The sequence below is a fragment of the Coffea arabica genome, chromosome 4e (genome assembly GCF_036785885.1).
Source record: "Coffea arabica cultivar ET-39 chromosome 4e, Coffea Arabica ET-39 HiFi, whole genome shotgun sequence".
NCBI classification, from domain to species: domain Eukaryota; kingdom Viridiplantae; phylum Streptophyta; class Magnoliopsida; order Gentianales; family Rubiaceae; genus Coffea; species Coffea arabica.
In genome coordinates, this window is record NC_092317.1 from 36,680,793 (window position 1) to 36,707,062 (window position 26,270).

Genomic DNA, 26,270 nt, shown 5'->3' on the forward strand with positions numbered 1-26,270 from the left:
AAGATAATAGAAGAATAGTCAATGTGTACTGTATGTGTGTGTGAGAGCGTGCAGTTTTGCAGTGATGAACTATTTAACAAGTGAATGAATGTACATGCTGCTGTAGATAAGTTACAGGTTATAACCACCCTATTACAATCTTTGTGCATCCACTAGTATTGGTCCATGGTCATCACGCAATCTTAGTTTGCCCCTCTGTTGAGTATGCAGTGTGTATAAAATGGAGGTCTGGGGTTTGACCTAGGAAAAGCAGAGGAAAAGATATATGTGAATAATAAATAGATGTACCTGGTTTTGTAAGTAAATTACATTATGTAAGAAATGTATTAGAATGAGTAAAAAATACTTGTTTGGCCCTGAAAATGTAGAAATAGTAGAAAATGCACAGGAATTGGCTTAGGCGATTGTCAGTAACGAATTACATAACGTCCAATGAAACAAAGTACCTAGAACCTAAATATAATCACCAGAGTGGATGCACATATAGTTAAAATAGACTTACATGGAGTGAAAAACACATTACAGTCTGTATAACTTAGTGTACATGGAGTTATATTTGTACATAGATAATGTCATTGTATTAGAGTAAAAGTAAAGTGATGTGAATCATTAATCATATCGATGGGACTAATAATAGAATTTCGTATACGAGTAATGTGTGTAACATAACATATTATAAACGGTAATACACACTTATGTTGTCGTTTACATACATACTATTCATGAACTATTGTAAATTATGGTGTTGGATGCATAATTGGTAGGAGCAGAAATAATGAATTGTAGAGAAATTGGCAGAAGATGGGACTCATGAGTTAGGAATGGAGTTCAACATGGAAGAGGATGCGTACAAGTTTTACAACAAATATGCCTTTAAAATGGAATTTAGTGTACGCAAAGACTATTTAAATGAAGACAAAGACTATTTAGTCTATTTTATGCGGTTGTCATTAACGAATGACATAAGGTCCAGTGAGCTAAAGAATCTAGAATCAAAATATAATCACTAGCGTGGATGTACATACAGTTAAAATAGACTTACATCGTGTGACCAATACATTACAATCCGTATAAGTTAGTGTACATGGAGTTGTATTTGTACACAGATTGTCTTAGAGTAAAAGTAAGGTGATGTGAATCATTAATCATATTGATAGCGTAATAATAGAATTTGGTATACGAGTAATGTATGATTCATAACACATTATGAATGGTAATATACATATATGTTGTCGTTTATGTACATACTATTCATGAAGTGTTGCAAATTAGGGTGTTTGATGCATAATTGGCAGGATCAGAAGTAATGGATTGCAGCAAATTGGCAGAAGATGGGACCCCTGAATTAGGAATGGAGTTCAACAGTGAAGAGGATGCGTACCAGTTTTACAACAAATATGCCTTTAAAATGGGTTTTAGTGTACGTAAAGACTATCCGAATAAAGACAAAGACGGCGTGACCACGTCTAGGAGATATAGTTGCTGCAAGGAAGGTGTAAAGCGCAAGTACGAAGGTGATGTGATGCCAAAGAGGACACGAGCGCCGACGAAAACAGGGTGTGGAGCTAAAATGGTTATCGCGTTGTTTAGAGGAACAATGAAGTACCGTGTGCATGACCTTGTCTTAGAGCATAACCATGAGTTGCACATTGCTCAATGTGCGCACATGATGCCATCACAAAGAAAAGTGAGCGAGGCTCAAGGATTTCAAGCTGAAATAAGCGAGGACGCTGGGCTTTCATTGAAACAGAGTCATGAGCTTTTGGGAAAGGAGGCAGGTGGGATGGAAAATGTGGGATATACTCGGGAAGACCTGAAACGATATCTTCGTACTCGACGGGAAAGGAGTTTGAAATATGGAGAAGCAGGTAGCATGCTGAATTATTTTCAAGAGCAAACACTCGAGAATCCATCGTTTTTTCATGCCGTACAGCTGGACTGTGAAGAGCAGATAACGAATATCTTTTGGACTGATGCAGGAATGTTAATTGACTACCAATTTTTTGGAGACGTAGTCACATTCGACACAACCTACAAAACAAATAAAGAATACCGGCCACTTGGAGTGTTTGTGGGTTTTAATCAACATAGGCAAATTATGATATTCGGTGCTGCCCTTATGTATGATGAGACTATAGATTCTTTCAAATGGGTGTTTGGTACATTTGTAGAAGCAATGTGCGGAAAGCGTCCAAGTACCATACTAACCGACCAAGATCATGCCATGGTAGCAGCTCTTTCAGTTGTTATGCCTGAAACATTTCACGGTCTATGTACGTTTCACATAAGGCGTAATTTTATGAAACATCTTGGCAATCACTACAAGGAAAATAGTGATCTTCCATACATGTTTGGTGCATGCATGTATGAGTTTGAAGAAGTGGAACAATTCAATAGGGTGTGGGAGGCGATGGTGAAGAAACACAATCTTGAAAATAATGAATGGCTCTCCGAGTTGTATAGAATTCGTGATAAATAGGCAAGGTGCATGATGAAAGAAAGATGGACCGCGGGAATGCGAAGCACCCAACTTAGCGAAAGCCTAAATGCAGCAATTAAAAATCATTTGAAACTGGATCATGACCTTGTGCAGTTCTTTAGACATTTCAATCGGGTGGTTGATGAAAAGAGACATAATGAACTGATCGCAGAATATGAAATGAGGCAAAAGCTCCCCATGGTCGGGTTAAGGCAAACACCTATGCTTGTGCATGCATCAGAGACGTATTCACCAACCGTAATTGTTGCATTCCAAAATGAATATGGCGAGTCAACAGCTATGGTTATATTGAGACAGCAAGATGCAGCGATGATTGTGGAGTTTGCGGTCATGAGGTATGATGAAGGACCTGAAAGAATAGTGGTATTCAATCGGAATGATCTAAGTGTACGTTGTAGTTGCAAAAAATACGAGAATGAAGGCATTTTATGTGGGCACGCGTTGAAGGTGTTTGATACTCTGGGCATAAAAATAATTCCTCCTGAATACATTAAGAGGCGATGGACAAAAAGAGCTCGGGCTGGAGATTGTTTTGATCGGCGAAGACGGGAAGTTGTGGCTGATCCTAAAATAATGATTTCAACTCGTTATCGGGAGCTCGCTCCAGCCATGATTAAGGTCGCAACTCGAGCAGCAATGTCGGAGGACACCAGCAAAGTAGCAATCACTGTCATATCCGATTTGGCAAAGAGAGTTGAGCTCCTCCTCTCAGAAAGTGAAGAGCAACCTTTGCAAAATCCAAAAAATCTGAATATGGAGGAACGAGATAAAATTGAAATTGTGAATGAAATGGGGGAGGCAGTAGTCGCAAGAGGCATTAAAAAACGAGGTGGTGGGAAGAAAAGTAGAGTGATGCGAAGTTGGATCGATAAATTTGACAGAGTGAAAAGAAAATCTAGATTATCAAGGACTACACAGACTACGGTATTGATCAAATTTTGGTACTCGGGGAACATTTATGCTAAAACTAAGTTATCGTTATGCTATTAACTAAAGTGTAGGTATCATTCATGATGAAATAATATTATTGCCGTGTCAATACTGTAGGCCTCAGAATCGGAGCCGACATCGGTTTCAGTTGAGGAACCGATGTTTATGGGATGTCGTTCATCTACTGACTCTGTTTCGGTTAGTATAAAACGGACATGACCGTTGCTTTTATTTGGATGTTTCTAACAGCCTCAATAGTTACATTGATCTTACATTGTGTGATAATGTTGTTACGGCTGTCATCCCTCCTGATATACCTATTTTGTTTGTCTTATACAATGATTTGGTCCATACGAAACTCGTAGACGCATTCAATGAGTCAGACAGTGAATGGCCCTCCAAACGCTATTGCTCCGAATATCGATGAAAGTGAAACGGTATGTATATATTTAGTAGTTAAAATAAAGACCTTCTTATTCGTGTAGTAGAGCTACCTTTTTTTAGGGTTAATATCAGAAACCTCCCTTGAGGTTTCTTCTAATCACACTTAGAACCCCTCATATTTTCTAAATCACACTTAGCACCCCTGGAATGACAACTTTGGTATCATTGTCAGCCCCTCATTATTTTTGTTCCACTTTTACCCTCCTTGTGAACTCTATTTATGTAACTCACATCCCTCCAACTTTTGTAACACTACAAAATCGTTCTTAAGCAGTGTAACATGTTTTGAACATTTTGTGTATGTTTTATGTAAACTTGTTGTACATCTTTATAATAGATTACGTTTCTGTTATTAAGTTTTACAAATAATTCACATAAAGTTACACATTGTTTAAAAAATGTTACATTGATCTGAACGGTGATAAAAAAAATGTGAATATGGATTCTCATAATGGCAGCAATAGTTTCAACATGTGATTGTAGTTGTAAATAAACTTGCTCTTCCATTTTTATGAAAATGAGGTCGTATAAATAGCTTTTTGTGCATCCTAGTCGAATGGAGTTTGTAAGTTATTAATATTGCGATACCCTATTATCAAGTAAAAATGGATTGCTAATGCTATATACTCATGAATTCCCATCATCTTTAAACTACTTTTAGATTATGTTATTATTCACTTAAAAATTGCAATTTTGGCAATGGCACTATGTCCATTGCCAAAAGTCAACATCACTGGAAACTCTATAGCTATTTAATATTAGGGAGTGGGATAGGAACAATTGTTAGATCAACCATCCCTAAATCGTGTAACATTTTTTGAACATTTTATAATTTTATGTAAATTTCTTGTACATCGTTACAATAAAAGTCTGATAAGTTGTTAGTGTACATATGAGTCCAATATGTAATAATCGTATTTGTGTTGATAAATTTTACAAATAGTTCAATTAGAATTACACTTTGTACAAAAAATATTACATAATTACATAATAGTTTTACATAATTTAGGGAAAACCTCAAGGGAGGTTTCCGAAATTAACTCTACATAAATAGAGTTCACAAGGAGGGTAAAAGTGAAACAAAAATAATGAGGGGCGGACAATTATACCAAAGTTGTCATTCCAGGGGTGCTAAGTGTGATTTCGAAAACATGAGGGGTTCTAGGTGTGATTAGAAGAAACCTCAAGGGAGGTTTCTGATATTAACCCTTTTTTATAGTATTGTAATGGTGGGCACCCAAAAGCTGTCAAATCATGCAAATTATGTAGTTAACGTATGCTCGCTTTAATAACATTTCATTTTTTATTATTCGAAGGTTCACCTTTTGGCTAATCAGGGGCCTCCTACAAGTGTCCCTACAGAATGGATGCATCCCAGATTTTCTATTTTTTCCAAGTATAACTCTGTCAGAGATGTCTTAATGGTTTGATATATCATTTTTATTATAATGTGTAGTCCAATTTAACTTTATAAGTGAGCAATATAGGCATTGGTCCAGATTTGTTGACAGTCGATTACTTATACTATGTAATGTAGGAGGAGCGTGCAGCACTTTTAACACACTGTGATGTTGATGCATATCATGTATTTGCACCTTCACCCAGGTGATAAACTTTTATCGTTACAACACATATTTATGTACTGTTGTTAATTGGAGACTTGGACATCGTATATCATTAATCGTATGTTTCATTAATAATATTGCTGATTTACCATCGTTACGCATTTCAGGGAAGAAATAACACCCAGGGATTGCAACTTCGCGTTGACGTCGCCTCCCCCGAGAATGAGATTGATGAATGATGTGTAACTATATTTTTTGAACGAGACATTAAGTGGTTGTCCCAACTTAGGAATACTGCATATGTACGTGTTAACAAATTTTGATTACGCCATGTACATGTTGAGTTACAACCAGTTATGTATATGTTACAATTCATTACAACTAATGAATATGCAAACGGCAGTTTTTCGTCTTATCTAGTTAAATCTACTCTTTGTAAACTAGAAATTTCCTGATATTACAACTAGTGATACTACAACTAGTTAATATCCGATGAACCTTTCCTCTTCTCTCGTTTGCGCAATTGCGCTTGGCACAAACAATAAGTCCGGCCCTCTAACACATACAATTTCTTAGACACTTTAGTAAGTGTCTATTGAGAACATAGAGATGGTCGATTCGAACCCCAAAACAATTGATATAGCGAGGCCTTCTCGAACATCTCATTAAATTAGCGAGATCTTCTCGAACATCATGCAATCTACTGGCTGCTATTTGGCACCCAAGAGCTTGATTTCTGTGTGAACCCTCTATTGATGACACTGCAATTGAGGTTAGAGGAGGGTTGAAGAATACTAATAATATATTTCATGCACGGGTTCATTGCCACCCTTCAGTAGAATGAAATAGGAAGTGTGAAGTTATTGAAAATGAAAAATGTTTGTGTAGTAATGAAAGGTGGACGGAAAAATCTTTGTTGTTGAGGGATATACTACTGCAATCGCGCCCTTTTATAGTCCGCAGGACCCTCACAATGTAGTAAAATATCACTGGACAACGCATTCCAGACCAAACAAAATTTTGTCGTGGCAGTGGAAGCTGTAGAGTTCGATGCATGGCATTGAATTGTGTCAAATCTGTTCACACAATAAAACAAATTATGCAGCTGGCTCATGAAATGACCTATACACCAATATTAAGGGTCATGTGGATAAACAGTTACACATCAGTAACGTGTACGTTTCACTATGTACGGATTGCGTTACAACCAGTTAGGTGTATGTTACAATTTATTATAACTAATGAATTTGCAATCAGCAGCTTTCCGTCTGCTCTATTTAAAACTGATTAATATTCCAACTAGATATTCCCCGATATTACAACTAGTGATAATACAACTAGTTAATATTCGATGAACCTTTTCTCTTGTCTTGTTTGTGCTATTACCCGTGGCCGAAATGATAATTCCTCCCACTGACACATTAAATTGCTTAGACACTTTATTAAGTATCTATTGAGAATAGTTACGATAATCGTTTCGAACCCAAAACATTGCGTACCGAGACCTTCTCAAATATCTCATTAAAATAGTGAGATCTTCCCGAACGCATATGAGGGCAACTAGTACATCACGGGAGAAGAGACTGTAGACCCACATGCAGTGCCTGAACCATGTCGGATAAGTTTTGTTACGTACAAAGCGCCAGATTTGTAGTACCGACAGTGAATATACGTGTTACTTGCTGTTGCTAATCGTTTACAGACTTCAACACATGTTTGCAGCTTTTATCATGTTTTGGTCCTGTACACCAACTTTAAGGGTACCGATGATACAGAGTTACACATTAGATTCATGAACGTTTCACTGTGTTCATACACAGTTACACTGTCACAGGGAGGTATGACAGCCCAATACAACAGTTTCTTGGCCAAGAGTCAGATGTGTAACACTCTATGGCCTTGGTCAGTGTATGACCCAAATTTACAACCTCTATGAGCGGTTCGTACCTTCTTCTACTCCAATGCTCTATAGGGGATTTCAAATTCAACCAGAAATTTTATGTATGTTGTAACTCAGAACAAACAAGGAGGTAAATAAGAATTTACGAATTGTAACAATATACGAACAGGTTGTCAATCGTATGGACAAAATGTTGAAGTATATTTTTAGTATCGATACTCTTAATAAGTGTTAGGTCGTGTCACTAATCAGCATCAGAAAATAAAATTAATTTTACAGTTTTTATCATGGTAAGATCTGTATTGCAACATTAAGGGTACCGATGTGAATACAAAATCTCAAAATCTGTACTGCAACATCAGTGACCTTAATTTCGACAATGTGCATACACAGTAATACGCAAAACATTGTGCAGAAAATCTCACAATGAATGTCAGTTTTTTGGCCCAGAGTCAGATGTGTAAAACTGAATGGCCCTGATCATTCAATGACCCACAATGTGATGGTACCTGAATACGCACCTCCTTCTGCTCCTGATGCTTTATTACAGATTTTCAATTTGACAAGTAATTTTATGAATGTTGTAACTTAGGACGAACAAAGCTGTAAGTAAGAACGTACGAATTGTAACAATTTACAATTAAGGTCACCATTTGTGCATCATTATACAATTAATAGTTTCAATTAATTGGAGTCATTAACACAGCTTGCTCATCTACTAACAAAATGAGAAGCCAACAGTTGTTAGAAGCACCTACTTTGCGTTAATACCATACAAGGATGACAAACTACCCGCCAAACCATTCACGAATACGGGTCCAATCTAGATAAAGTGGAGTCAGCGAAAAATTGCTATTAATAGCAACAGAAGGGCGACCGCTACCGAAATCCTCATGAAGGTTTTCATTTGTCGAATGTCGTGTTCGATGCTGTGCATATGGTGCGAGAACGAGGTTGAATCATGGAGCACTCTTCCGGGACTGTCGAAGGAGCTTTCTCTACTTATAGCCTGTCGATTAGGTGAGGTGGGACAGTAGTTAGTCTGAATTTGCTCGTCATCCCTCCCTATTGGATGGCACCAAGCAAAGAAAGTACATGCTTTTGTTTCACACACGAAGTACAGCAACCCTTTCGTTGGTTTCTGTGACTCGACGATCTTCAGAGCTGCCCTTCTTCCACAACTACAGTAGCGATATTGGTACCTTAGATCAGTAGATCCGCCTCCAGTATTGCTAGATGAAGACATTTGAAAGATGTAAACCTCCCTTGGAGCAGATGTTAGAAATTGATGTTTGTAATAATGGATGATGTAATGGTAATGTGTGTTGAACGGGATAAGTCACAAAGCTTCAGATTTAGGTATGTGGGAAGAGACGATATAGGAAAAAACACATTTTTCATCCCCAATGTTTAAGGTGTTCACTAATTTCGTCCCTAAATTTTCACACAAAACACATTTCATCCTCATAATTTTGTAATTATGAACAATTTTGTCCCTAAAATTTATGTATAACACATTTCATCATCATAATTTTATAATTCCTACCAATTAAAGGATTGTTAACCATTTTAGACATAATATCATCACATGTCCCATTCATAATTGTATTATTAATACTTAATTCAATTATTGATTAAATTATAGAAATAACAACAAGTGTTTTTATGATACGAGACTATATCTATTTTTTTCCTTTAAATGGTGATATGATATATTTGAGACTAAATAAATAGATTGAAAGATAAATAGATGATTGAAAAACATGTATATGATACAACAAAACAAAATCTTGCAAATAAATGACAATCTAAACCATTCATTATTTTGTATTAATATTTTTCTCACATTTTCGTGTACCTCATTGTGATTAAGATTTGGAAGGGCAGCGTCCTTCCCACCAAGTTTGGACTTCAAGGATGCATCTTAATGCTTTGAAAATGTAACTAATTTTTTTTCATTGTCCATACTCTTCATCGTACCATAATCTAAATGGCATTGGTGCCATGGGTTTTCATTGTCCATACTCTTCATAGTGCCCGTATTACAAGTAGTTGGCATAGAGTTACGGAAAATATACATAAATATACATGTTCGGCTAATGTTATTACTGACAACTGCAACTCGAAGAACGCAAAATACATGACTTAAAATCACATTTTATGGCCACAACCGATAAATAAACAGTATGTTACAAAAAGACGCACATTTCGTCGCTAATATGGCCAGGTCGAAAAACTACTATTTCAAAAACATCCTTTGCTACTATACAAAAAGAGTCCTGAATTTACATCCTTAACTATGATGATCTTGCAACCTTTTACTGTTTACTCCCAACCGTGGCGACAATAGTGTCCTGAAACTTTGTATTATGCTCCGAACTACAAAGCCGCGCGGTGTACATAATTCGATATTTCGCAACATTTTCCTGCACAATTTCACCTCTTGTATTAGTAAACCCGGGGATTGAGGTATTTATTACCCGTTTTATTGCCACAAGTAGAAAAACAGATAGTTATAGAATATGATCACACCTCAATTCGCACAGCCAATCTTCCACTCCAGTGTTCAAGAAAGGTCATCGTGAAAACTCCACTATCGAACCTGTACAGATCAACATATTGTGACTCAGAAATATGGACAATATACTAAAGTGATTGTAGTACACATTGCAATAGTAAGGTATCGGGGTGGTATTGAAAGATCCCATATTTTACATGCGATCGGGTGACACATGAGGTACATCAGCAACTAACAGTTTGAAAGTTGCAAAGTCAAGTTCCATCCCAAATTTAGCTGCCATTATCAGTCCGAGGGCACGTTGCTGCATGAAACAGAGTCAAGTAACTATTTGTATGATAAAAATTAATGAACAACTCCTATAAACACTCATACCAAGCGCTTTAGAACTGTAATATCTTTGCTCTTTGCTTGTTGTGGGTCAGGGTCTAGCAGATGCACTATGCGTTGTGAGACATGGAAGGAGTACACAAACCAGCAGCTGTCTACGAGGACAGGAACAAGAATCTGCAGCATAAAAAAAAATTTCATCAACACGAGCATAATAGAGTAGTTTACCAATAACTTGCCAATATATAGCATGTCTCATCAATAGTTACGATAAAGTTATATCCATACCAACTGACACTTAGATGGATCAGCCGCTTTATCAAGCCCGCGGATCTTGAACAACTTCATAAGCTTAGTAGTTAGGATGTCATCGGGTTGTGATTCGAATTTTCGAAGATTCAAAATGCCATCCTGTTAGCAATCAGTACAAGGGGATATAGATGTTTAGGGTGAATTTCACTGACTCGGGTAATAGATTGGTACATGCATTTGTACAAAACTTTGATAATATTTTATTGAATGGTAGTCATTATCTAACAACAATTTTAATACTTACAACTGCTATAGGCTCGACAATATAGCGCTTGACTCTACTGGTTGTACTAGCCTCCCCACCCCAGTTTATATGCCTGGCAAATATGTCCATGACCTGCGTACAGTTACAGCCAAGTAACAGAATGGGTTTAGTTACTGCCATTTGGAAAACGTATCGCTTTACCTTACCAAACCAACACAATGTATTATTTCTCGGGCTGAAAAAATATGCCTAACCCGAGTCGAGACATGCATGCCATCACAAAGAGTCCTGAGGTCATCTCGTGTTAGAGAAAGTTGGAACATCTGAATGAGTGTCTCCCTGTCATTGAGTCAGACAAAGAGTTACTTTTAAAATTGGCAGTTGTTAGCAACCATGTTCTACAAAAAAGTAAATGCTTTATCATAAAGTTACATTCAACTTCAGCCAACAAATACTAGCGCTAATAAACCATGCATTCCCTAATATTCATCAATTTTACTACCTTATGCTAGTTCTTCATTACAAAAAGGATGTTCAAGAAACGTAACTAGAGAGAAATGTTACAATCTTATGGTTACAATTGATACCATTTTAGCCTAAATTGAATTACAATTCGAAGAGCATAAAAATGCATGAATTGATTACGAATGGACTGGAGGGATGCATTTAACAAATAGTGGCACCAATAAATCCTTAAGTGCCTGTATTATAACCTCATAATCGTATGATAAATATATAGGAACCTTACTTGGGATTCTTATGTACCTCCCACGCGAATGCAGCGATCCTTTTGTCGTAAATGCTGATTGTCACGTGCGAAGGCAGAACGTACTCGGCTGACCGTAGCATGCTGCTTTTCTTCGTTGCCCGAGCTGGCCTGTGCTCATTCTCATCTTCAACAATTGCCGCAGATATCAATACATCAGAAAATTAAAATGTTATGTAGTTCACACTGACAGAATAATGATTAGGGGTTAATATCAGAAACCTACCTTGAGGTTTCTTCTAATCACACCTAGCACCCCTCATGTTTTCGAAATCACACTTAGTACCCCTGGAATGACAACTTTGGTATCATTGTCAACCCCTCAATATTTTTGTTCCACTTTTACCCTCATTGTGAACTCTATTTATGTAGAGTTAATTTCGGAAGCCTCCCTTGAGGTTTTCCCTAAATTATGTAAAACTATTCTGTAATTATGTAATATTTTTTGTATAAAGTGTAACTCTAATTGAACTATTTATAAAACTTATTAACACAAATACGATTATCACATATTGGACCCATATGTATACTAACAACTTATCACACTTCTATTGTAATGGTGTACAAGAAGTTTACATAAAATTAGACACTGATTCAACAAATGTTACACTATTTAGGGATGGTTGATCTAACAACTGTTCCTATCCCACTCTCTAATATTAAATAGTCATGGAGTTTCCAGTGACGTTAACTTTTGGCAATGGACATAGTGCCATTGCTAAAATTGCAATTCCTAAGTGAATAAAACACAATCTAAAAGTAATTCAAAGATGATGGAAATTCATGAGTATATAGCATCAGCAAGCCATTTCTACTTGACAATAGGGTATCGCAATATTAATAACTTACAAACTCCATTCAACTAGGATGCATAAAAAGCTATTTATACTATCTCATTTTCACAAAAATGAAAGAGCAAGTTTATTTACAACTACAACCACATATTGAAACTATTGCTGCCATTTTGACAATCCATATTCACATTTTTTTTTCTCTTCATTCAGATCAATGTAACATTTTTTAAACAATGTATAACTCTATGCGAATTATTTGTAAAACTTAATAACAGAAATGCAATCTGTTATAAAGATGTACAAGAAGCTTATATAAAATTACAAAATGTTCAAAACATGTTACACTGTGCAGGCACGATATTGTAGTGTTACTAAAGTTGAAGGGATGTGAGATAAATAGAGTTCACAAGGAGGGTAAAAGTGGAACAAAAATATTGAGGGGTTGACAATGATACCAAAGTTGTCATTCCAGGGGTGCTAAGTGTGATTTCGAAAACATGAGGGGTGCTAGGTGTGATTAGAAGAAAGCTCAAGGGAGGTTTCTGATATTAACCCTAATGATTAGGTATACATGTTATACAAAAATTTAATGGGGCAGCACATTGCAATAACGTTTAACCGATCAGCTAAGAATTCTTAAATTCATATGCAAAACTCAAATGTAACTATTAATTCAGACTAAATACTATCAAGGTTTCTATTTTCTGAACACAACATAATAAATTTAATTTGTGAGTACTTGTACATCAAATTCAAGACACTATTTTTTTGTTCACTAACCTTTCCTTTTGCGACTATAAGACCGCAACCTTCTCGGTGTGTGTGGCAGATCCAAAGGATGCTCAATTCGAAAGGGACCTGTTGAGTCATCTTGGATGATTGTTGGGGTATCATTTGACTTGTACACACTGTCTGAAATGTCCTTCCCATCACTTGTGTTGCCAACATTTTCTGCCTCCTTTCCATCAGTGGTTCTCCCACTTTGCTCTTTTCCAACTGTCGTCTGCCCCATCGAATGTCGATTTGTTGGTTCAGTCTCATCTATTGCTCTGGTTGAGGTCCCAATGTCATAATCATTACCGCCTGCATCTTGTTCTTTTTCACTATCACCGTCATCGTCAGCATTGGAGTCCTTTCCTGCTTCTGCGGATTGATATTCCGAATGATCTTCACTGTCCATATGAAGATGTATTTGCTCTGAATCAGACATCCTCTGTTTCTGCTTTTCGTTTGAAACGACCTCTGTTGTTGCTGTTTTGGCCCTAGGATGAGAACACAGCAATTCTGCAATATTTAATATCCTTTTTTGGCAACTCACTGTCATACTGTACACTTCTGAAAGCTCAACCTGCTTATACATTAACAAACCACAATGAATAGCCCGTTTCGACTTAATCTGAACAGATGAATTCATCATATTATGCATTGATCTGTATTGTTTACTCATGGACCTCATGAAATCTGCCTGTTCGCTTTCAGGTGGTGAAATATTTTTCAAGAAAAGTTACATGAAAATGACTAAGCTGTATTTAGCACACGAATTGCATGAAGTATACAATTAACTTTGTATTTTGCATGAATAATATTCGAGAATTTTTTTTCTCTCTCGTTTCTGTCATAAAATATGGAACAAACGACATGAGCACACTACGTTTCAAATGTAGCTAGATTATAGCTGAGCACTAGTGTTATTTGTGATCGGCGTTCGAAAAATCTTCCCACCTTTTTACAAAGCTTAACTACTTCTTTGTCCCATTGTCGATTTACAACTAACTTTCCTGATTTTGTATGTCAAGCATAGCAAACGCAAAATGATTGTATGTTGTACGTCAACACTTAATGATTGTATTTGACAACATTACTTTCCTAAGTTACGTAGCTGTGGCTGCTTGCGAATGATTGTTCAAATTATAAAAAATGTATAACTTTAACTTAAGCAACAATAGCGCATAATGAAGTATCAGTTTTAACAGTTAGGCAGCTTACTGCGATATCATGATGCCCGCTGTCCATCATTATTCCAACTAGTTCAGGGGGTAGTTCATTTATCTGTGCACCAGATTCAGCCTCTTCTTCTTCATGCGTCCCAATCTACGAAAACAAAATCAAACCATCACTTCATAAGTACATGGTATGTGTGGCCTATACATACAAACTAGTAAGTTAAAATCCATCAAAAAAAAGTTATCGCTCTTACTAGTTTTCCTTTTCCATAACCTCCGAGATTATCGATCTCCAATGCATCCCGTTCTGAAATTAAAGCATCTGTCCATGCCTTTACTCTTGGTGTAACTCGAGCCACTCTATGCTTCAGTATTGTCACTCGATCAAGGTAATGCACCTGCAATATAATTAGACACTGACACATCAATTATATCACCTGCAATTCAAGTACTATGCATAAACAACCTTCATGTGCCTACTTAAAATTTCTTTTCGTTGCATCCCCTACTACTTAGATCACTTACTAACTTTCAATATCACATAACTAAACTTACCAGTAGGACAAACATGCAACCCCCAACATATTGGTGCTGCTTTCCACTTTTCTTCTGTACTTCTAATATCCTATTGCATAGTACATTTCTAACGTACTCTGCCCAGTTTAATGAGGGCACCTCAGTAACCACCTTCGTGCAATCCCATAGCCGAATTTTATGCTCAGCCCGTGTAGTTGGAGCTAATAGACATCCACAAGCAAATGCAACAAATAGTCGCTTGAACTCGTCCCCACCGCTCATGCTTACTAACTCTTCGGGCAGCTCTTTCCATTTGTATGTTCGGCGACTTGGTCCAGAATCTCCACCCTCACTGCTATCAGTATCTTCAACTGGTAAGGGGCCATCATTTGGGATTCCAAGGATTAAATTGATGTCTTTTGCTGTTAAGGGTAGCACACCATCTCTATGTAGTTGAAAGCTACTTAGTGTAGGATTAAAATTGTCGATCAGCCAGGTTGCTATGCCGTTCGGAATGGAGCGACACTTTATTTCCAGCAGCCCTCCAAACCCCAAATCTCTGATTTGTTGTTTTTTTGTTTCATCAATGTTCGATGCTAACCAAACCATCTGATTTGGTGAACAACGAATGGTGTACTTCGGATTCTATAATTAAGTTCAAGCACAAAAACTAGTTAGGTATACACACGTTATCACGTAACAACCTATTTCAGCATCCATGCCTTGTGCTTACCTTAATCTGCTGTTTTCCCGGTATAGTCTTTCCAAGATGCGCCATTTCTCTCTTGTACTCCTCTTTCTCTTTTCGATAGTTCTCTTTTCGATTCTGGACTTCTTCCTCGCTCAACTTATCATATGCTGGTTTAACCATTTTATTATACTGCATTGGATGCATATAATCGTGAATCATGTTATATGTAATTCAACATTTTCTAACACAGATTAATATCAGAAACCTCCCCTAATGTTTGTTCTAATCACATGTAGCATCCTCCAAGTTTTCGAAATAACACATAGCATTCCCGACAGTAGGATGTGACAGGTTCTCCTAATCAAAAGGTGAGAAATTATCCAAAAATCACCAACATCTATCCCATGCCACAAACAACCTTAACTCGTTCAGAGGCAAAAAGAAATTCGGATAAGTATTGTTATACCATAACCAAAGTTGAACGGTCATAATTTAAAAATAATCAATGCAGTATACGGAGACCAATACTCCACTACAAGAACTAAGAAGAAAACTGCATACCAAAAAAGATTAAAAAAAAATCAAAAAATTCTTTTGACAAACTGCTGATAACTGTTCTGAATTATGTAATATTCTTTGTACAACGTGTAACTCTAATTGAACTATCTGTAAAACTTACCAACACAAGTACGATTATTACATACTATACCCATATCTACACTAACAACTTATCACACTTCTGCTGCAAGGATGTACAAGAAGTTTATACAAAATTACAAAATGATGAAAAAATGTTACACTATTTAGGGATGATTGATCTAACAACTGTTCTTATCCCCCTCCTTAATATTAATTAGTCATGCCGTTTCCAGTAATGTTAACTTTTGGCAATGGACATAGTGCCATTGCCAAAATCACAATTCCTAACTACATAATAACACAATCTAAACATAGTTCAAAGATGATGGGAATTCATGAGTATATACCCTAAGCGAGCCATTTCTACTACATAATGGGGTATCGCAATCCATATGTTTCCAAAACCCCATCTACAAGCAATAATCTAGACACTGAGGATTGCAATATTAATAACTTACAAACTCCATTCGACTACGATGCAGAAAAAAGCTATTTATACGACCGCATTTTCCCAAATATGGAAGAGCAAGTTTATTTACCACTACAACCACATTCTGAAACTATTGCTGCCATTATGAGAGTCCATACTCACATTTTTTATCCCTGTTCGGATCAATGTAACATTTTTTAAATAATGTGTAACTCTACGTGAATTATTTGTAAACCTTAATAGCAGAGACGCAATCTATTGTAAAGATATACAACAAACTTACAGAATGTTCAAAACGTGTTACATTATTCAAGGATGATTGATCTAACACCCTTCCCTACCTCGCATCCCTCCAAACGATACATATCATCATACTCCATGGTGTATGAAGATATTTAATTGTGTTACAACCCTGATGCTATCCTATTATTTATTAGATGATCATTTACATATACTAAAAAACAAGATTTAGACCTGTTTTGCTACTAGGAAATAAACTCTTTTTGGGCTATGGGTACAGGTGGAACAAAAATAAAGTCTCTATCCTACAATTCATTTTTTTGCTATCATTTTGAAATAGAGATGCTGACAATGACACCAAAATTGTCATTGCAGGGGTGCTAAGTGTGATTTCGAAAACATGGAGGGTGCTAGGTGTGATTAAAAGAAACCTCAAGGGAGGTTTCTGATATTAACCCTTTTCTAATAGTGTTTTTTACTTTTACCGTGCAACAACTATAAACAATTAATGCTTTATTTAGTTCTTAATACATACCTCTGTTATCTTAATGCCTTTCGCTGGAACGGTGCTTTGATACTCCTTCCTACACACATTAAATATTAACCAATTAGCTGTGCATTCTACTCATGATTATTATTTTCAATAAACATCAATATTACCTAAACTTCATCCACGCATTCAAAGGTGGAACTGGTTCTCTAACTTCACTTGTACCCGCTGCCTCTATTCCTTCATTTTCGCCTAAACTCTTGTTCCGTTTTTCGCTTCTTATTCGTGTCATCCTGTTCATGCATAACAACAAATACAATAAACATATACCACCGAAGTCTCAAATACGACATACGAGTTACACGCTAACATTTCTACTCTGTTTCTTCTATGTATTTGTTAATCCATACCATATAACATTTATCCAACACTGTGTTCATGCACAATAAATAATACAATCTAACATACATCAATGCAGTCCAAAATACGACATTCCAATTTCAATCTAACAATTCTTTTCTCTTTCTCGCCGGTACCTGCTAATCCACACCATGTAACATTTATCCAACACCACGTAACCCTTATCCAACACTTTGTCCATGCACAAGAACTAATACCATAAACATACATCAATGCAGTCCCAAGTACGACATTCAAATTTCAATCTAACATTTCTCTTCTCTTTCTGCCTGGTATCTGCTAATACACACCATGTAACAGTTATCCAACACCATGTAGCATCTATCCAAAATTTTGTTCATGCACAACAACTAATACAATAAACATACATCAATGAAGTCCCAAATACGCCATTCAAATTTCAGTCTTAACATTTCTCTTTTCTTTCTGTCCTGTACCTATTAATCTACACCATGTAACAGTTATCCACCAATATGTAAGATTTATCCAACATTGTCTTCATGCACGTGAACTAATAGAACAGATACACTAATGAAAATCACAAAATGAGACATACCAATTTTACACTAACATTTCTACTCTTTGCTTCTCTGTGCCTATTAGTCCACGACATGTAAGACTTATCCAACATTATGTTCATGTACATCAACTGATACACTAGACATACACCAATGAAATCTCAAATATAACATACCAATCTCCGACTATCATTTCTAATTTGTCCTTCGCCTCTACCCTTTGTCATTTTCTAGATCTTTTCCTTATACTATGTACTACATCTCACAAGTTTTGACTTTCTTATGTTAATGTTTTACACTTTAACACACCGTATCAATGTTTCTCCATGTCACTTTTTTCCTACATAACATAATTTTTAGCCAACGTGCTATATTACCCTTCATTGCACTGAATTATCTTGTCACTATTTAGTTTCGCAGTGTATGATACACTCAACGCATTGTACTATCTACTTAGCATTTTGTAATTCAGCATCTACACCCATTTTTTACGCCTACGAAATCCCAAACCCATTCACACATTTTATCAAGCAGTTGTGCCGCAAGATTTCCCCCTCCTTTCCCATCTCCTGTTTTGATGATCACATACAATTTTACATAACACTTCTATCACGCTGAACTTTTTTACTTACTATAGACAAAAGCGTCATAGTGTACACCAAAAACAACCACAAGTAAGGTCCTTCCACTTTGAAGTATAAATTACACACATTACTGTATGCATCCCAGGTTTCCACATGTTTTACCTTTACGATTTGTGGTCTTTAGCTACTCAGGATCCCACGCTCTTCAACTTTGAAGCTGAGGTTCACGTTTCTTCTTCTTTTACTAAAGCCGATTCACAACAAAATTGGCCTTCTACCACAACTTCTTCCTTCTGCTTCCTCTGCTCAGCCTTCAACAATGCCACAGTTCCACAGCTTGACTCCAATGTCACACTGTTCTTGCCAATCTCCTCTTTTTCTCTATTATTTCTCCTCTCGTCTATTGCCCTAGTTTTTTGATAGTTATGAATTTCGAATAGTGGCAACTGCTTCGTGGGTTTGGGAGAGGGTCTAAGTGGGAACCTTCATTTTCAACCTTTCATTTTGGGCGGGAGGACACTTACCAACGTTGCTGCCGTTCCGTAACTTGCCGTTACCCCAAATACGATTTTAGATTTTTTTTTCCTTCTCAATTAATAGAACGTCGTCGTTTTGGTCTCACCTGAAGGCTTGCTGACTTGGACCATTTCTCGCCTCACGTTCGATTTTGTGAGGGGACCGTTCAGGAGCGGTCCTCAGCAAGCCTTGGACCATTTCTCGCCTCACGTTCGATTTTGTGAGGGGACCGTTCAGGAGCGGTCCTTCCCCGTATCCACAATGGATCTATGTTGCCAACATATAAAGGCTGGAAAAAGTGTCTTGAAAATGCATGGCTTTTGTGAAGTGTTCCATGACCTTGAAGAAGCATTAGAGGGAAAGTTGACCAGCAAAGCATTTGAAGAACAAGTACGCCTTTAGCAAGTTATCATAGGAACTCAATTCATGGTTAGAATTGTATTTAATGGTTAACTCCAGCATAATCATGCATTTTGTCCATTATAAAGCTAGGGAATGAAAATTTTCTCGCATGAACAGAAACTAAAGCTTATTAATTACAAGTGTCACAACATAGTTTTATGAATGGTATCGAAATCTAATCATTCAAAGCCATACTGATATGGATGCGGAGCGAGCAAAATTAGTTGAAGTGTTTGTTCAAGGAGTGGGTAGAAGATTTCATACTATAAGCCGTGGGCATGTCTTGTAATTGAACACAAAAATATTGTGACCAGAAGACTTGTGTCAGATAAGATGTGGACACATCAGAGTAGGTGTTTGCTAATCAGCAAATTTCGCGGATCGTATCATGATTTTTTAGATTTTTCCTATTTTATCCGTTTTAATTAGTTATTGTTTGACTTTAAACTAAGTTATTTATTTAGTTATTTTTTAATCAATGAAAAGGCCAATGTGTGTTAAACCTTTGAGTTTAATGGGCCAATTATTGAGTTAAGTTTGTTTAGTTATTAGGGTCCAATCCATAGGGTTTAGTCTAGAAAGTTATCTATTTTAAATAACGTTGTATGGAACATGGTTATTCAGTTGAGACTTTATGACATTGAGCATTTGAGGTTTTCCTCTAAGTTTGAGTGGATTCTCTTACTTAACTCCAAATCTTGATTCACTTTGAGTGTGTTCTTGAGTGGATTGAGTGTCGTATCAATTTGGAATTCACCCAAATTGTGGCTGGTCTACCCAAATTTCATCCAAACCTGTCGCCTTATAGACTGAGGTTTTTCTATGGGATTGCGGATTTTTCTCGTTCTAGGGGAATTTGTAGCATATACAGTTTAGAAAATGTAAACATCTAGATTTGATACATGATGATGCTAACCTTTTTAAGTAAACATACAAGTTCCACTCTCTCAGCCCTCAAACCTACCTCATCAATTGGTTTCCTAAAGTCATATATATGAGACCATCTTTTTTCAAGTTTACCTTTCTTCTCATCTTGTTCTAGAATCTCGTTAAAGTCGCCAATACATATCCATGGAAGCAATGCCCAAGCCTTGACAGAAGCTCGCCGAAAAATTTTCTTTTTGCAACATCAGGATTTCCATAAAAACTAGTTAATTGCCACTTCACACCGCTTTCCTCCTCTGTAATTATGGCATCAATGTGTCCCCTTCAATTTTGAATGTTCAAATCAACGTCATCATTCCAAATTAGTCCTAGACCACCACTCGGTCCCACTTTGTCTACAAAAAAAACCAGAACTGAACCCTATATTTCTTCGCACCCTTTCCATATCTTTACTTAGCATTTTTGTTTCAGACAAGAAAATTATTTTGGGGATATCAGCCTTAATCAAAATGAGTAAAGCTCGAATTGCCTGAGATTTCCCCAAGCCTCGGCAATTCCATGCTAAAAGACTCATGGCTGTCGGCGGGGTTGCCATGCAACCTCCGCCGTTTGCTCTGAAAGTTCCAACGACCCAACCATTTTCTTCTTCTTAGCATAACAAATTATCTCGCCGTTATCATCCTCTTTCCTTGATCTTCAATGAACACCTTCAGTTTTCAATAGGCTATTTGTATTAACAGGAGCTAAAGAGCTTTCCTGGTTCTTCCCAATTATTGTTTGGGCCTCTATCAAATCCTCTAAGTTACTTGCACCCACTAATAAGGCTTGGCTTGAATTTTGTATAGAGCTAGCCTAAACTTCCTTCATCCCCTGGCCCAATAGATGGCCATTTATTTGTCTCTATTTATTGTGCTGCTTTTGGTCTAAATATGTTGGGCTGCATTCGTTGGGGATTAAAGAAAGCCCATTTGTTGGAATCCCTTCTCCCTCAACGTTGATATTTTTATCCACTTGCCCTCTATTGTGAAAGTATTTAATGCTTCAAAATCCTTGTTTCACCTGCATGTGAGCAAATCCTACCGCTACTATTTGCCGCTTTCTCTGCTGTCCTTTCGAAATTGTTACCTGCCTCAAAAGATGCCACAACCATCATTCTTTTTTCTGCATTTTCACTTCTGAAAGATGTCTCCTTATGGGAATTCGCTCCTATTTGGCACTTCGATTCCTGCCCTTGTTTTCGAATTCCATCATCTTCCTCATGCTATCACATGGCATCTCTATAGTCTACAAAATGGTGGTTCTGGAAAATTTAGCATTTAACCAAATTCCATATTGAAAAATTTGTGCATCTCCTTGGCCCATTTCCATCACAGTACACTTCTTTGCTATATGACCAATAATACTGCAATTAAAATACATAATGGGTAATTTCTCGTACCGCAGCAATGCATATATGTGTTCATCATCCGGTCCTCTTAGTACTATGGTACGCCTTAGAGGTTTTAGGATATTGAAAGTGGCTCTCATGCAAAAAGACCTCCCACCATTGTCCAAATTTTCCCTAATTTGAATGACAGAGCATCCTGAGAAATTTTTCCCAATCTTTTGCACCATATCCTGTGTATAACATTCCAAAGGTAGACCCTTTATATGTATCCAGAATGGAGTATGGTAAAAGTCTTCAACTTTAATGGCCTCACCATATCTCCAGGGCTTGACAATCAATAAGTCTTTATCAAAGCACCATGGGCTTTGATCCACGATTCTATTTGCTTCCTCCTTCGTGGGGAAGAAAATCTGCAAAATTTGATCATGTAGTTTTCTTATTTGTATCTTTTCGCTCTTCCATGCCTTCGTCATTGCCCATCGAAGACCTTTAAAATCGATTTCCTTGTTGGCATAGAACTTGCCATAACAACTTCTTTTGCACTCCTCGATTGCTTCCCAAACATCACACTCTTCAAAATCTATTGGAATATTTTCCTCATCCTGTAGAGAGAACTCTGCAAGCTAGGTAATGATTTCTTTTCCACAAGAAATGTAGATCATGAACAAATCCAAGATGAGAGATATGAAGCTTGAAAGTACTATGGAATTTACTAGAAGCTAATTGCTTAATTGAACATTCTACCCTACCAAGGAATAAGGAGCTGAAATACCTACACTAAGAGCGGGAGAACTTTTTTCTAGAGAGAGGGAGATATAACATCTACTAAAATGTGCCTTAACCATCATAATTAAAGACCAAGTTTCTATCATGGTTCTCAGCCGAATCTCCATTGCAACAAGTTTCTAATATAAGACATGAATAACTCATGGATTTAAGTTGGCTAAGTCCTTAATCAATCATCAATCATCAATCATCTTTATTTCTGCTTAAATCTCACCAAAGTGCATTAGATCATCATCAAACATATCAAAAGATTTACACTATTTCACCATAAACAAATAATTAGTCAGCAACAGACATAACCTTAGATTCAATCCAATAAACAATCAACAGCTACAAGTCAAGATCATCTCTTTGGACTACTTTTACAAGCAATCTATACGTAGAAAACTTCTAACTAGGTTCAACAAACCAGCGCAAGTTTTCATCTTTTACCTGTAGTGATTTGATAGAGCTCAAATAGATGCATATTAGGCACCTTAACATCTAGCTTCTTCATCGAATGAAGGATCACGAATAGCAGATGCTTTGGTTCCTTGACTTTTCTCTTGCAAAAGCAAGTTTTTGGTTTTTTTTTGACAATAATGATGCTGCAGTTGCTTCTTGGCGCCTGAAACTTTTATACCACCAAGCTATTTTGGCATTAAGAAGCAGAAAAAAATATTCTTGCAATCAATTTCTTTTTTCTTAATTTTGGAATAATGTTGGCCACAACTATTTGAGGTGAATTTGGTCGTTTGGATACTTCTAATGGTGACAATTGGTTACATTCACATGAAAAAAGTAATCAATGTAATTTTCAATATTTGAGAGTATTTAAGTGAAATTGTCAGAAACCTTGAGAGAGGTTTATGAAATTATCTCTTGAAAATATTTCAAAAGAATATTCACAAAAAAATTTCCTAAAAAGTGAGAATTCAAATAGGACCTAGAATTCTTTAAGAATGGAAAGTTTTATTATTATTATTATTATTATTATTATTTTACTTTCAAAACATGGAAAAATCACACAGTTATAACACTTAACCACTTATTTTCTTTTATCTTCTGTTTTTACACCCTTTTTTACATTCATTTTAAAAAATTATCCAAGTATTGCAAATAGGTGTAAGGTCGCATGCAGATGCTTTCCACTACCAAAAGGGCAATAATGGTTTTTGAACAAAAAAGACATCATCATAGTGGAATTTTTGCAATAGAACGTAATTCCGCTCTTAAACTTGCGACAAAATGATTTTCAATAGCCATCAATGGAGACAAGCAGCCACCTCCCACTCTAGAATATACTTACATTTGAACTAAAATTTTCATACATGTAATATCAAAATGACTGTACATCCAAGAGGGTTTGATTCTATTGAAAATTATCAAAGATAACACCCCCAAGCACATGAATTTCAAATCAATGTATGAAAGCCAATGATACCCCTATACGTGATTTTAGATTCAAATTATCTTTGATCCAGAAAAGGGAAAAAATGAAAAGAGAGAAAAAAAGGAAAGATAAAAGAAAGTTGAGGTTTAAATGTTAGTAATGTTTAAGTTGATGGTGGTTACAAGAATGGTGACAATAGTAGCGGTGCTGGATTAGGGGATAGGCGTGTGAGGGAAAAGATCACTCTAGATTATTTTATGAGCAAACAAATATATGTTCAATTGTCACTATCTCCTTCCAAATTAATCATGAAAGTAGACGAAATAACCATTATAATACTTCTTCTTTTTTGAGTTTGACAGCCAATCTGAAATAAAAAATGATTAAGAGACTAAAACTATGTGATTTGAATAGTTTAGTGGTGAAGTCTTTTGCCCTCAAAGAAAGAAGATAAAGGATAAGCTAGGAGAAGAGAGGAGAAATGTCATAAATTTCTTTCCAAATTGTTTATAAGTTTTAGAAAATAAAAGAAAAGAAAAGAGTTTATTTTGTTTAGGAGTTCAAGAGAAAAGAAGAAGAACGTTGTCTAACAATCTACATCGTTATGTCCTAATTTTAAGAGTAAATCATACTTTATCTCGCTCCCTAACTTTGGGAATAATCACATTTTATCACCCTACACCTCAAAAATATACACTTTGTCCACCATAAAGACTAGTCAAATGTTGAAAAAGTTAACTCTAATAAAAAAATTAAGTATGATGATATTATGGCCATTATATTATTATATTGAAGATACAAATTTAGATACCATAGTTATTTAACATTTAAGAAGAGTTAATGACATAAACTCTAATGTGCTTTAATAGTTGATACGAACTTGATTCTCCAATGATCGCTTCAGAAGAAATCGAATCGATCAGACAGCGCAATGATCTATTTTGATCAAACTATGGACAATTTGGATGGATTCTAAACCAATCAAGGACATCTCATGATTAATTAGAAAGGTAGAAGGTGCCACAACCAACCGTGGTAGTTGATTGATAAGCCAAAACTCGAACAAAGGAGACACACTCACTTTGTATCAAGAGCATTCCCAAAGGAACAAAAAAGAGGAAAAATCTCAAATTTTATTCATCTTTCAACTGTCTTACAATGGAATAGAAGTAACCTATTTATAACTAAAACCTAACTACTAAGACTAATCCGATATTGATTAGGATTTAGTCTTTATTCAAACAAACCCTAATAAGACACAATTACTATGCTAAATATGATAGATATGCCTTAGTAGGCTTATAAGACTCAAACAAACACTAAAATTGAAAATAACTCAAAGATTGCAAAAATTAGCTAAAAAATAGAAAATCTGATATGACGAAAACTAGCCCGAGACATTGAATCAGTCATGATGCCGGACATCACCAAAAGTTCACATTTAACGAATGAAATTCACATTTAAAGAAGAAATAGAGGATTCGGAACCTGGATCCGTGGCCCTCCATCTTGCAGATCCGGTCCACGTTTCTGCTTCTGCCTTGTTTTTCTGCATTTTTCTTCAACCACGATCCATGCTACAACTTCCAAGTTTGAGCACAACACAACCGCTGGTTTGTTCCATCATCTTTAAGGTCTTTTACCTTCATTTGAACTTGAAATAACCCTGAGATTGCATCATTAAAGCTTTGTTCTTCCGTGATCCATTCCTCCAATGATCTTAAGTACTCCAAATGATTATGAACTAGAACAATCTTAAACTCTCGAAGGCAACACCTAGATTTGTATCAACAGTAGTCATACATGCATGTAAAATCAATACATTTTTTTTCTGTACGATCAATTATCTAAATAAAGGATAGAAAATAATAAATTGTATTTGAACTTATATGGCAATTGTTTGGCAGCAATTTCTTATTCTTATTGAGTATTTTACTCAAAAAAGTAATATCTTGTCATGCTATAGAGCAAGCATTATATATATATATCTATTTTGTTTTCATATAATCAAATCAAAATAATATTCAATTTTGTTTGTATTTTCATCACCTCTCAACAAACTGTTTTTCAAACAAAAATGATTTTGAAACAATTCCCAAGAAAAACAAAAAATTAATTGAGACCAAAATCTTTTACTTTTTCTACCACTTTATATCTATTTTATTCTTTGAAATTAAATATCTTAAC

General features: G+C 36.1%; 1 protein-coding gene across 1 annotated transcript; it reads left to right on the top strand.

Moving 5' to 3' along the window:
• Positions 1-1,306: 1,306 nt before the first annotated feature.
• LOC113740955 (protein FAR1-RELATED SEQUENCE 5-like) lies at positions 1,307-2,479 on the top strand. Its single transcript, XM_027268464.2, has one exon. The coding sequence runs from the start codon at positions 1,307-1,309 to the stop codon at positions 2,477-2,479; it is 1,173 nt and encodes a 390-aa protein (XP_027124265.2).
• Positions 2,480-26,270: the final 23,791 nt, after the last annotated feature.